The sequence below is a fragment of the Palaemon carinicauda genome, chromosome 14 (assembly GCF_036898095.1).
Source record: "Palaemon carinicauda isolate YSFRI2023 chromosome 14, ASM3689809v2, whole genome shotgun sequence".
NCBI lineage: Eukaryota > Metazoa > Arthropoda > Malacostraca > Decapoda > Palaemonidae > Palaemon > Palaemon carinicauda.
Window position 1 is genome coordinate 135,581,266 of NC_090738.1, and position 14,688 is coordinate 135,595,953.

Genomic DNA, 14,688 nt, shown 5'->3' on the forward strand with positions numbered 1-14,688 from the left:
TAGGGTGGTGGCTTAGCCAGTAGTAATAATAATAATAATAATAATAATAATAATAATAATAACAACATACCCGATGGAACTTGCTGCGATTGTGGAGACTCAGCCCGTCGCCGACGTTGCTGCCCAAACATTTGTAAGCGAGCTTGCATGTCGTACAGAACCTGAGGAAGATGAAAACAAAGTTAACAGATGTACTTTGTAATCAGAAAAAAGAACTTGTATTAACCCTTTTACCCCCAGGCTATTTGGAACTTTCCAACCCTTAACCACCAGGCATTTTTTTTTTTAAAGCACATTTTGCAATAAATATTTTTAAATTGCTCTAACAGCCTTAATTTTCATCATAGAGAGGTCAGGTTGGTCTCATTCTTTTGGAAAATGCCTGAAGTTTTTCATAAAGTTATCAAAAATATGCAAAAAAAATGTAAATAGCAATTTTTTGCAAGAACGTACCAGTACGTACATGGGGGTAAAGGGATGAGTTTCGTGAAACGTACCAGTACGTCCATTGGGGGTAAAAGGGTTAAGTGAGAATTTACACAGTATTTCAGATCACGGTTTCTAAAATGAAAAAGAAATTGGTGTCACTTCCTCGACAGATTTTGCCAGAAGTTACATTTATTCAGCCGTGGTATTAAGTTTTACAACTTCATAATAGAGAAATAAGAGTTCACTGCTCTCTCTTTCTCTCACACATAATCAAAATGATTTCTTATCATGACCTCTCTCTCTCTCTCACACACACACACACAAACAAATTGATGTTTTCATATGACTTTCATTGTGCCTAAACATTTTCAAACTCTCAAGAGCTGTTTTGAGGTTTAAGCAAAGAAAAGACACATTTACTTTTCCAGGGTAAAGATTATTAAACCTTCCTGAGCTTTGTTGTTTAAACTTTGAAAATGTTTCCCAAAGGTTTTATAAAGCATTTCATGGAGATTCAATTAAATTCTTTCAATAGGTTTAAGTTAATATCTAAAGGCAAATGAAACTCATTGGATCTTCCCAAATGCTAAAAAATTAAAAGAAAAAATAAATTTACCTAATAAAGTCAATTCTGAAACATTACAACAGGCTGGTATATTATGAGAGGAAGATTAGTCCTCATAAAACCATACAATCATATTATGCTGCATACAGTATCTTTAAACATTAACCCTTTTACCCCCAAAGGACGTACTGGTACGTTTCACAAAACTCATCCCTTTACCCCCATGGACGTACCGGTACGTACTTGCAAAAAAAATGCTATTTAAATTTTTTTTTTTTTTGCATATTTTTGATAACTTTATGAGAAACTTCAGGCATTTTCCAAAATAATGAGACCAACCTGACCTCTCTATGACGAAAATTAAGGCTGTTAGCGCAATTTAAAAAATATATATTGCAAAATGTGCTTGAAAAAAAAAATGCCTGGTGGTTAAGGGTTGGAAAGTTCCAAATAGCGTTGGGGGTAAAAGGGTTAATACCCTCATTCCCTTATCATCTTGAGTCGTCCTTGTTGTAACCTTTTCTATAAACAACCCATCACATATGCAGTGCTTAAAGATGTCAGTGCTGTTATATGGCTGTCAATAAAGTACCAAATGATAAACTATTAATAAAGCTTGAGACTTGGCCTATATGGCAAAAATAAAGGACGATAGTTAACGCATCTATTATATTCTACGCTTACTTAAACCACTAATTTCAACACAATTTTTATAGAATAATGATTTGATTTAAATATTCTACATATGCAACAAGAAGTATGAATTAAAGAGGTTGGACAGAAAGACAGGACAGGGGAACACGTGTATAACAACACTAATAATTGGGCGAATTAAAAATACTGATAATGATGGCACTACCAGCATCTCAACAAAGTTTGACATGATAGTATCAATTAAAATGATCATCTCTTAACCCTTTAAGGTTTCAGCAAATTAACAAATCTGTCTATGCCACATACAACTAATATTCACCTGGTGTACAGGTCACTAAGTGATAATCCACTAGCAGTTACTGTATTATGAAATTGAGGTATTTATTGTGAAATAATATTTTCAGCATTATGAAGCTTCATCTGTGGTGGATAACGGGGAGGGTGGGCTGTGGCACCCTAGCAGTACCAGCCGAACTCGGTCGAGTCCCTTGTCAGGCTGGGAGGAACGTAGAGAATAGAGGTCCCCCTTTTTTGTTTCATTTGTTTGATGTTGGCTAACCCTAAAAATTGGGGGAAGTGCCTTGGTATATGTATGCGATGTAATACTTTTTTTGACTAAGATTTCTGAAGATGTTACCATAAGCAATAATTTCTATAAATTTCTAATAGTTTTTGAAGACAAAATAATTTGAGTCCCTTGTCAGGATGGGAGGAACGTAGAGAGGAGAAGTCCCCTTTTTTGTTTCATTTGTTTGATGTCGGCTACCCCCCGAAATTGGGGCAAGTGCCTTTGTATATGTATGTGATATGCAGTAATACTTTTTTGACAGATTTCCCAAAATGTTACAATAAGCAATATTTTCTATAAATTTCTATTAGTCTTTGAACAGACGAAATAATTCTATGTAATCAAAATCCAAAATTTCAAATAGTTTTTGAAGACGAAATAATTCTACGTCATCAGAATCCAAAAAGTTAAACGCAAACCAAAATCTCGCTTACTTTGAAACGGCATTCTTGAACTCATCGGGTTTCTCCTCCTTCCACTTCTCTTCGATGTCTCTCTGTTCTTGCCTTTGCTGTACGCGAATCTTCCGTAGCACGACCGAATGCTTCCTGGCAAGTCTGTTGAGCTGGTTTTTGTGTCCGTCGCTACCAAGATGAAACTTGTACTCCTGTAATGATGGAGGCCACCAAAGGGTAAAATTATCTTTAGTACACAAGGAGGTTTTCTATCTTCGAAGGCATCAAAACAGCTTTGTACAGTCATAATTCATGTATAGTATTGTAATGTTGTTTTAAATTGTATTGTCATTTTAGGCTTTGATCCAATTTTCAGTAATAAAAAAATTCAGGTTTAGTGCATTCTTTTTTTATTCTTTAAAATGAAAAAAAATAAATCTATTAGAAAGACAGGAAAATAGTTCAACTATTGAATGACTTGAATGTTGCTTCTGTAGCTTTGTAATATTAGGTGGTTGTCTGGAAGGTCACTTTGTGTCTAATTTTATTTTCATATTTTCAAACTATTTTTCGAGTGATACCGCAAGTCTTGGAACCAATAAACTGCATAACATGAAGTAAGATTGTGAAACTTTCATTAAATCATAACAAATATGGATAAACGTACATTAAATCATACCAAAGAAAAGGTGAGCTTACCATAATCATCAATAAGATATGTTCACGATCAGTTTTTCACAATCTAAATATTTTTTCTAAATACATTACAGTCCTATTTCTACTAATTTTAAGATGAATCTACGAGTCGACACCAAACCCAACCACTGGGCTAATCGCCATTATTCATCACTTCAAAAGTAAGAAGAATACCTAACAAAATATAAAAATTCCAACCGTACCTTGAACGTTATCGACTTTTGGCTGGGACAGTGAGGGCATCTCAGTTCGACAAAGAGACGGCCAGAGACCCTAGGCCTGACGTGACCCTCGCTATTCACGGCCCTTTCGCCATCCGCCTTGATGGTCACTTGCACCCCGCTTGGCCCGTCCCCGCCTTCTTCCTTGTCGTCGCCGCCCTCGGCCCCTTCGCCCTCGCGACCCTTGCGCGAGTCGTCGCTCCCGGGACTCCTGTGTCTTCGCTCCTTCTGCCGATCTCGGTCCCTCTCTTGGTCAAAGGAGTCATCCCCCTCATACTCCCGATCGTGGTGGGGAGAGCTACCGCCCTCACCACTATCCATTCTCTCTAGTCTGATAAACGTTACAGAAACAGAATTACATCTCCCGTCGTGCCCGGCGAACTTATAATGCAATGCCTGTGCTTAGTCAGTCAAAAGATAAAAATATAGATCTTATCTGGATACAGTATCAACCATGTATACTTTTGAATCCATCTTAATTGGGGGGAGAAGGGCAGAACAAGTCTTTCAAAGTAGATATTTTAAAAATTATTTATATTTAGTCATACAAGAAGTTACCAGACCTGGAGAAGTTCTTGAACATTTGTCAATAATAATCTTGAAAAAAAGAATTAAACTTAATATTATGGGTCATATCTAATACAAAATATTGTTGAAATCAACCATTACAACTGGGGTAGTGTAGTCGACATTAAAAAAATACATAATACTGTACAGTGAACATCCTATTCTAAACAAGGTTTATGCAAACCTGCTTTAAAATCTTTCTGCAATGTAGGAGTTGGGATGATAAGGTAAGCATGACAGATAATTATGCTCAGACAGAAGTCAAAGCAGAGGGAAAAACAGAAGGGAAAAAGTAGTCACGATTTCGTTGGTAAAGAGACAATGAAGCGGATAAATCAAAATAAGTTTTTACATTTTCTATCTCTAAAATAATATACTGTAGCGTAAGTATCTAATAGGTAATTAACATTAATTTAACACTAGCACCTTTATTGGTGTCGAAAAGGATAACTAGTCTCCTCTACTAGTAAGCCTTAAGACAATTCTTCAGAATCATAGTGTAGTGGGAAACTCTCTCATTTCATATCTACAAATGACTTTAAAAACGATGTGCTTCAATATTTTGAATTCTGAATTTTAAATAAAGAATTCTTCTAATTTTCTTTCAAGAGGTCACTTGAATACACAAGGGAACCTATTCATTTAATCTTAATATTGCTAATGAAATAAATTTGGCCTAAAAGACTATAAAATACAGTACAGTATTCCAGTCTCCACATACGAAAAAAATATTCAAAATACACTTGGAAACTGGTGCAGATAGTGTTTAGGCTCCGCAAACTACACACTACATTTCTTAAGTGTAAAACTGCTAATGTACTAATAAAATACAGTTACATACACCAGAAGTAATAAGATACTTTGTGTAAGATGAAAATCTAACACTTCTCAAAGCCTGGTTAAAATATTTGATCTTAGTTTATAAGTTAAAATTTGCATAATTCCTCCAAGAATACATTACTGAAATAAATACAGTGCTATTATGCCTTATTTAAGAGGGGCGAGTTATGTTCGTGTTCCTGAGAACTTGCATTGAATGAGTGTTACTGGATTTCAAAACATGACTTTATATGACAATTTCTCGGGTAGTAAAGCCAGTGAATTAGCATGTCTATAAACAATTATGCAATACTGTGCACTGAAAAAATATCCAATACCTGTGACAAAGAACAAAATTAATGTGATAAATTTGAAAGACTTGACTAGTATATATTGAAAGACATTCTATTTGTAAACAAAAGACTTGTATACATGATTCATGAAATGAAGATAAAAGATAAATGTGCTTCTTAATCTAGCATGCAAAACCTTAAAATCAAAATAGGATGGTGGTATACCACATAAGCATTATCCCCCTGAAAGTAATTTGCATCTTGGTTATGATTACATTATTGGAAAAGGGGGCAAAAACAAATCTTATTAAACAGGACAAGGAATTCAGTAGCATCTTACGCCCATCCTTAAAGACCCCCCTTAGGTATTCTACCACATATCACTGACCTTCAATAAGAGCAATTGGTTGAAACTTACGATCTAAGTCTACTCTATTATTCAAGCTCTACCTTAAAACTTGAAATTGAAAAAGATATAAACAATACTTAGCTGTCTAAAACTACAATTATACTTTACAGGTTTCCATCCAAAACAATATTCTTTGGATGGATTTGGGGGAATGGGGAAGTCTTGAGAGTCCGATGCGTGCGATCAAAGCATCGCCACGGTCCGAGGTGGTGCCGATAAGCTTTTGAATACTCTGATACTAAAGAAAGAGATTTTCATTGTGGCAAAGGAAATCCTCTTGTATTTAGCACTGAAATTGTATCCATGATAAATACTTGAAATACATAAATTTTTGTCACACTTCAGTGTCAATCCTTCCTCTCTCTTAGTTTTGCAGTTCCCCCTGAAAACACATTCAGCTCTTTCATGTCAAGTTTTGCCTCTTGCCGGCAGGTAAATAATGTGGTTGTTTTTTTTGTTTTTTTCATCACACTACATGGTAACTTGCTTCTTCAATACTTTCTGTAAGAATTTAAACTCAAAATGATGACACTTTTTATTTGTTACTGTGGGTGTTTACCTCTGACGCTTACGTGACGGGCCATGGTGCCCGTGAGGGGAGGGCTTCCTCCTGGCCATACCGGAATATCTGTTATTACGGTAGCGAGGGGAGCCAGAAGCAGATTTCTCACGCTCATAGCGGTGACCTCTCCCCTCCTCATGGTACGGTCTGGGCTCATGTGATCTGCGGTCATCCCCATAGTGCCTGCGTTCTCTCGACTCCTCCTGAACAAATAGACTTGGAGCTAAGGGTTTATCATTTCAACCTGAAGGCAATGCCTGGTGGCTGGCTCATGATAACCTTCAAAAATTGTAATTAGACAAATACTACATATTAGATGCAAGGAAGCAGAGGTCTGGTTGGATCTCTGGGACACACCCGTGTATGATGGATTGAGAAATGCTACCCCAAGAGCCCAATGGCAAATGGTTCGTGCTATTGGGTCCGCACTCAAAATAGGTAGAAGGGGGGACATCCCATTCACCAACAACATGCTAACATGCTCTCATCAGAAGATCACACATTCTATTCAGAATTAAAAAGCTCTTTTCCACATCTTCAAAGAAAATGAGGAGATGAGATGAATAGACTTATGTTTTTTGTTTGGCTGCTCTAATTAAGTCTACATTCCAATAAGACAACTAGCTCCACAGTTTCTATCAATGTAACTCTAGGCTTTGGTCTCCATTGAGGCAACAGACTCTTGCATTGACCGTCAACTCTATGTTTAAAAGGAAGTCCGATTCTCCGTGAGGATTCCAACCGGACTAAAAGTATAAGATTACTGGACATCCTAACAAATTATATCATGACAAAGTTTTACTTATGATACCAAGGCATGTTAATTATCCTACAATAAATCAAGATGAACGGAAGCAATGCTGACTGCAAAACACCTTTAGAAATCCAAGCTATTTTCAAACATCAAAAGCACTACGGTATTTGCAACATGCAAACAGCTCTAGAACCATGTTGTTACACACATGATTTACAAAATAGTAAAAACATTTAATCAACTACGCTTGATCCTAGCTGCTGATACTAGAAATAAAAGGTCGTAAACGGTGGCCAAAGAAAAGGGAGGAGAGAAATAAACCCTGCGGTGCCTATGAAAGAGCCTCTTGATTATAAAAATAGAAAAGAAATTTCCAATTAGTTTTTATAAAAATACGGGTATGTATCCAGTCAAGCCTTAAAAAATTACAAATACTGTATAAAACATGACTCTAAAAAAGGCGTGAAAGTTTTTGATGCCATTTTTATGAAATAACATTTTCGTTTACTCACGAAGTTTTGTATATTTCAACAGTAAATTTATAGAATCATGAATACTGTATACAGTTGTCCATCCAAATTAGCACTGGGCTAAAGCCTCTATTAATTAAGAATCAATCATAAAAAAAATGCGGTCACAAGAACAGAACATTTAACCAGAACAGAGGCTATAATAAATTTTATAGATGGAACCAAGTAATTAAAGACAGCAACTACAGAAAAGGAAGAAAATAACAGTACCCCGATTTTAAACGTTTTGATTGTTAGACAAGCAGATAAATTTAAATTTCCATATATAGAAAGGTTTTGCTACTAACCTAGGTTTAAATTATACGAGTCTGGTTTAATTTCAACTAGGGACATCTAACCATTTTAGGTTTTTATGTAAATTTAATCTCTTTTCTGAGGACTAATATGTGACACCCTAGCAGTACCAGCTGAACTCGGTTGAGTCCCTTGTTAGGCTGGGAGGAACGTAGAGAGTAGAGGTCCCTTTTTGTTTTTGTTTCTTTGTTGATGTCGGCTACCCCCCAAAATTGGGGGAAGTGCCTTGGTATATTTATGTGATGTAATATGGTTAACATCAGTAACATATACCCTTAGTTCCTATAGAGTTTGATTTATCCCCATGGCTCCAGTGATGTGCACAAAAGCAGTTTAGATTAGTGTTAAAGGTAATCGATTTGCAACAACTCGAAAGCTCTTTTCCAATATTTACGCAAACTTTAAAATAAACTTTTCCCCTATAAGAAATAAAACTCCTCTCCCAAAGTACTTATGCAATAATTGAAAAAATCCATATTATACTGAATAAAATGAAATATAAACTAGAAAAATCAATAAATTGAATGGAAATATAAACTAAACCAAGTACAGTATTTAAAAAGCAGAAAAACCCATGTTACTCTAAAGTCTAAAGCATAAAATGCTAAAAAAAAAAAACTGCTGTACAAGACAAAAGCCACAATGTGAATATCAATTATGATAAACTTCACAGCTATCGTGAACCATACATGAATTTATTAGCTACTCAAAACATACAGGAAATGCACAACTACCGAGTCGATGTCAGATACATTAATGTGTAATGAGTAAGATTTCGGTCAAAGTATATCCAAATGGTTTTGTCTTAAAATATAAATCTTAGTGATGTTATTAAAACTTATAAAATTTTTAATGAAAAATTTTGAAGTTTGTGACAAAAAAATATGTGTAATTGAGAAAAATATGATTATTCTAAGGTATTGCTATGGCTAATGATTATATGGTGGAGGGTAGATAATGAAGAAGACCCAATTTTATCTTCAGGACATAATTCAATATAAGGCAAAGATATCAACGATAATTTAAACTATTATTACACTAATGGTAAACGAGACCAAAGACTCCGCGCGCAAAAAAAAAAAAAAAAAAAAAAAAAAAAAAAAAAACCAAAGTTTAAGACTAATATTTTAGAATACACATAACTACAAAGTGACGAGACTCTTTCATAGGTGAAGAGCATTAATCAAAAATAAGCATATAGCAGAGGATGGAAACAGGTCGAGACTTCACGGAAAGAGGGAGATTGAATTTTCAATTAGATGAGTGTGTTAACCAGTTAGAAAAATGGTAGACGCTTAACCCACAAAGGAAAAATAACGTAAAAATACCTAATCTTAAAAGTAACTTGTACTTTTCCTATCTATACAAACCTTAGTCCATTAAAAGGAGCATGACTTTGGCGAAGCTGGAAAGGTGATTATAACTTTTAATATGGTGGCAGTGGTAGCTGGTGGGTGGAGGGTAAGTTCCGCCCATCCGACTGTCAGCGCAGTATTCACTTAAGCATAAAGGCTCTTCCACACGAGGGGCAAATGCATGGCGGGTAGACACCGTTACCTATTTTGTTGTATGGGTGACTGTCACGAGCATGAATGGCGTCATAGATGAGGAAACAATTGGGCAAATCATCAAAGTGTTTGTGGCCATTGTTGAGGCACTGGATGGGCACCTGACTATTGTCTGGCACATACAATTCTCAAAACGTACCACCAAGCATACAACTCTCAAACCGTACCACCAAGCAAACAACTCTCAAACCGTACCACCAAGCATACAACTCTCAAACCGTACCACCAAGCATACAACTCTCAAACCGTACCACCAAGCATACAACTCTCAAACCGTACAAGCAAGCATACAACTCTCAAACCGTACAAGCAAGCATACAACTCTCAAACCGTACCACCAAGCATACAAGTCTCAAACCGTACCACCAAGCAAACAACTCTCAAACCGTACAAGCAAGCATACAACTCTCAAACCGTACCACCAAGCATACAAGTCTCAAACCGTACCACCAAGCAAACAACTCTCAAACCGTACAAGCAAGCATACAACTCTCAAACCGTATCACCAAGCATACAACTCTCAAACCGTACCACCAAGCATACAAGTCTCAAAATGTACCACCAAGCAAACAACTCTCAAACCGTACAAGCAAGCATACAACTCTCAAACCGTACAAGCAAGCATACAACTCTCAAACTGTACCACCAAGCATACAACTCTCAAACCGTGCCACCAAGCATACAACTCTCAAACCGTACAAGCAAGCATAAAACTCTCAAACTGTACCACCAAGCATACAATTCTCAAATAAGCAAAAACAATTAACCAGACAAAAATGAGTCAGCAATGGGTACACCTGTACTGTCTTATGGCTGATTAGATTTGTGGTTTAACCTCCATTGGCCAGCAACTACAACCACACCATTAAAACTTATAACCGGTGTTCCAGCTTTGCCGAAACCACATTCCAATTAAAGGAAGGTATGTATTTCTGCAAGATCAAAGGGTACTGATAATAATAAAGCCTATGGCATTTTACCTGGAATGTCTAAAGCTAAAAAATACTCTCAACAGAGATGAAATTATCACACAGGTATGAAAGAGAGAGAAAATAGATGAGGTTTTGCCGAACTTCCTACCACATTGATATTATTATGTAATATCGTAGCAAAGATGTTGAAATAATAATCAGGGGTTACCTAAAATAAACTTTTTTACCTATAGCCCCTTAAGCCAGAGAAAAAGACAAAATATACTTGTAAAAACTGACAAAACGACTAAATTAACTAAAAAGTCGCTTAAAAAGTTTCACACAAATTAACAATGGCTTCTAATTGATACGTAACAGCATAAAAAAAGTCAGCAATGAGGATCAAATCCAAGAGTTAAATAAAGTTACTTCTCTAAGACAGTCATTAAGACACTACTAAACTATTGGCTAAGATATAGCCTGAAATGAAACTCTCCATGACTAGGCACAAGTTATCGAAAATTATTTACAAGCATTCACTAGTTACAGCTTGGTTTTCTAAAGATTCATAAGTGCATCAACAATTATGAAAAAGTGTCAAATTTTTTTTTTCGTCATCACCCAGACCAAAAGCTTCTTCAAAAGGCACAAGAAACGTTCGGTAGCTTACGCGAAAGTATCCTCCGCGGCCCTCGCGCCGGCCGTCCCTGTGACGGTCTCTGTCGCGGTACATTCCTCTGCCGTCCCTTCCGTCCTGAAAGCATGGTGCCCTTTAAATGACATAACTAGGCTAAATAACAACTACTGTTCAGTAGTCCACTTATAATTAATTCTAATGTAAGAAGATTCCTTAACCCTTTTACCCCCAGGCTATTTGGAACTTTCCAACCCTTAACATCCAGACGTTTTTTTTTTTTCAAGCACATTTTGCAGTATATATTTTTTAAATTGCTCTAACAGCCTTAATTTCCATCATAGAGAGGCCAGGTTGGTCTCATTCTCTTGGAAAATGCCTGAAGTTTCTCATAAAGTTTTCAAAAATATGCAAAAAAAAAAAATGTAAATAGCAGTTATTTGCAAGGACGTACCAGTATGCCATGGGGGTAAAGGGATGAGTTTTGTGAAACGTACCAGTACGTCCATTGGGGGTAAAAGGGTTAAGTAGAATTTTGTTAAATTTTGGCCTAGGATAGGCTTAACCTAACTCTCATACCTATGATTTTCACCTACAAAGGTCGACACAGTCGGGTTTCATAAGAAATAGATACATCAGGTTATCATGAACGTTATTTTGCTTACTGCATAATATTGTTCCATCACTGTATTTCATTATCTTTTATTTTCAGTTGGATTTGTGATTATTTCTGTGTTTGTGTGTCAAATTATTAAGTTGGGAACCTTCTTTAGAGACAAAATAAATCTAAACTTTTTTTGCAAAAGGGTGCATGCAAACACTCAGGCCTAGATGCCCCCCTTATCTTGGAGGATAATGTACAATAAATTACAAACTCAATGGCATCCTTTTTCCATGAATAGGACATAGAAATATGGGACCGGGATTATAAATAAATTCTAGTCATAAATATAAATTCAAAACCTTAAATTCTATTAACATCACTTACTGTTTTCAACACAGAGTTGATCAGGGCTGTCGTCAAAGCCAGCTGAGCCTCCGGCCCTAAGTTCGCCAGCAGCTTTCCGTGGTCGTGACGCTGACGGGGCGGGGGACTGCGGCTCTTGCGCCGACCGTGGTAATAATCGGGCCGTCCGCCGCGGTGCCCGCCACCTCGGCCTCTCCCTCTATACCCACCCCCACCACCACCTCCGCCTCCTCCTCCACCTCTTCCGCCACCACCACCATGATCTCTGTCCCAGTGGCCTCTGCCATGGCCTCCACCATGGCCGCCCCCATGGTTCCCGCCATAACCACCTCTCATTCCACCACCTCCACCTCGGAACATCTTTCCACGAGGACGGGGCGGCATCTGGAAAATGGAAAATGTTACATTCAATACAATCTCTCTACTTATAAGAATTACAGTAAAGACTAGAAGGACACCCAGTAGAGCGAAGACCTCTGGCACGGCAGCTCATTTCTTAACCTTAACATGTATTAAATGGTGTGGATTTTCATAAACTCAAATGAACCAAGTTTGAAGTCTCTGTGACAACGAAGTTTACACTTTCGGCTGATAATGTGAATGGGACATTTTGCTTGATCTTGACCTACCAAAATTCAATTATTTCTAGGTATCTACATAACAGTTAATCCCAACAAGTTTCATTACTCTACAATTAAAATTGTGGCCAGGAAGCTGTTCACAAACGCACAAGGGCGAAAACCTATCCTCCTTCCAACTTTGTTGGCGGATGCAAAGAATACTTTCAACATAGGTACATCCCTCATTGTAGTTTTTCCCAAAAACAACACTAGTAAAGTAATGCTACTTATAAAATTTATGAGACCCATTTTAATTTCAACTGGCAAATTCAAGCCAATCAATATAAACTTTACGAACACATGCCACTGAGAGTAGGTGAAATCAAAACCCTTTCTACTGGGAAACCTTCAAACTTTTGTAACAATGACTGGCAAAATCTTCTACCAATTTGCAAACATTGTCGAATTATATAACAAACAGTTAGTAAATTTAGATTATTTTAATTCTCTTCCCTGAGCCAAGTATTATCAACTACCAAACATTTATAATAAACAGAAACACCCGGGATAAACGTATTACAGAAAGTCTTACAAACTCGTTTTCTATAGAGGCTGAGAGCGGCAAACCCGACGAATGAAAAACTTTTTACCCTAAGCAACCAAAAAAAAAAAAAAAAAAGAATAAAACTGCATTTTCCTCTATAAGGAAATGGAGCATTTTCTGGAAAAGCTTCTCGGCAAAACCCTCACGGTAAGAATTCGATTGAGACAATTTAAAGATGTACAGTAAATACCTGTAGTTATATTGGGGCCTTTGTATGTCAACGGCCAGTTCCTCCCTTGTGGATTAAAAATGGATATCAACTAATTTAAACTTTCCCCCCAAACCTAACCTACAAACCGTATCCTTACCTAACAGGGGGAGGGGTCTAACGCCTCCCCCCCAACCCTCCTTACACTGCCGTATCGTAAGTTATCCGTAATCATACATGCAGGTAGCCGTTATCATACACACACCCCGTTGTATTCATCGGTAGGAACAGGCTTTATACAAAATGGCCCTTTAGGGATTCGGAGCCTTTGTATATCAGCGGCCAGTTCCTTCCTTGGGGGGGGGGGTTTAATGCCCCCCTGCGACCCCCCTTACACTGCCATATTTTAAGTTAGACATAATAATACAGTACATACAGATGGCTGCTATCATACATACACCCTGGGGCGTCTTTAAACGTATTTTTTTTCCTTTTAAACAAAAATAAAAGAAATAGATAAATAAGAACAGGGGGTGTATGTACGATAGCGGCCACCTGTATGTATTATTATGTCGTACTTAGAATAAGGGGGGTCGCAGGGAGGCGTTAGCCCCCCTTAGGCAAGAAGGTAAGGACACGGCTTGTAGGTTAGGTTAGGGGGGAAAGTTTAGGTTAGTTGATGTCCATTTTTAATGAACATGTGAGGTACTGGCCGCTGATACACAAAGGCTCCAAGAACAGTTTAAAGTAACTATAATTATTTCAAAAACTTATTTTCTTGATACTGTACTACAGTAAATATTAACCAAAATTTTCAACTATAAAGGCTCCAAATTTAAATTAGGATAAACTAGGACTACGGATAAACCTAGCAGGGTTATTCACATGAATTGTTTAATAATTCATAACTAAAAGAAAATTACTTTGTATTAGATAAATTAAAAAATGGTCTGATATTGTTTTTAGGCCTGGAATACAATATACAAATACAGAATACAATAAACGGTAGAAAATACAATGGGCCTGAGATTTGGCTTTAACGTTGGCCTATATCCTTACTTTGGCCAAGACGTGGCATGGCCTATGGCCTGCATTGTTCAAAGGAGTTTTTAAAAGAATAATTACTTAGAAATTACATTAAAATAAGTAATAACCTTCAAATATCTTTTAAAGGTTACATTTCCAAAGGGTCTGTCTACGAAACAAACAGTAGGCCTATAAACGCTTGAAAAACAGCTTTCCACCAATTACACAATGAAATAACTAATAAATAGGCATCCTATATTGAATAATTACTTACAAATTACATTAAAATAACAATAATACCAACATTTCAATAGAAGGGTCTACGAAACCAAAGGTAGGCCTATAAGCCTATAAACGCTTGAAAACAGCTTTCCACCAATTACACAATTAAATAAATAATAAATAGGCCTCCTAAATTACACTAAAGGTAATCTACCATAAAATTAAAGGCAATTAAAAGCCTAAATCATCTACTTTAAGATTACATTTAAGGGTCAATCTACGAAACGATCTC

At 36.7% G+C, this 14,688-nt stretch overlaps 2 protein-coding genes across 3 annotated transcripts in view; one reads left to right on the top strand and one right to left on the bottom strand.

Annotated features, from left to right (window-relative positions):
* Positions 1–14,688, top strand: part of LOC137653788 (solute carrier family 45 member 3-like) — a 250,798-nt gene that overhangs the window by 112,184 nt on the left and 123,926 nt on the right. The gene's annotated exons all lie outside the window — the stretch shown is intronic.
* The window catches only part of LOC137653785 (uncharacterized), a 41,447-nt gene that overhangs the window by 26,389 nt on the left and 370 nt on the right, over positions 1–14,688 (bottom strand). For both annotated transcript variants that reach the window (XM_068387429.1, XM_068387430.1), the window contains exons 2-7: positions 11,858–12,220; positions 10,906–10,989; positions 6,176–6,381; positions 3,511–3,859; positions 2,651–2,823; positions 71–161 (exon numbers count right to left, since the gene is read on the bottom strand). In XM_068387429.1, coding sequence (XP_068243530.1) covers positions 71–161; positions 2,651–2,823; positions 3,511–3,859; positions 6,176–6,381; positions 10,906–10,989; positions 11,858–12,220 — 1,266 coding nt within the window. The remainder of the gene's footprint in view (positions 1–70; positions 162–2,650; positions 2,824–3,510; positions 3,860–6,175; positions 6,382–10,905; positions 10,990–11,857; positions 12,221–14,688) is intronic.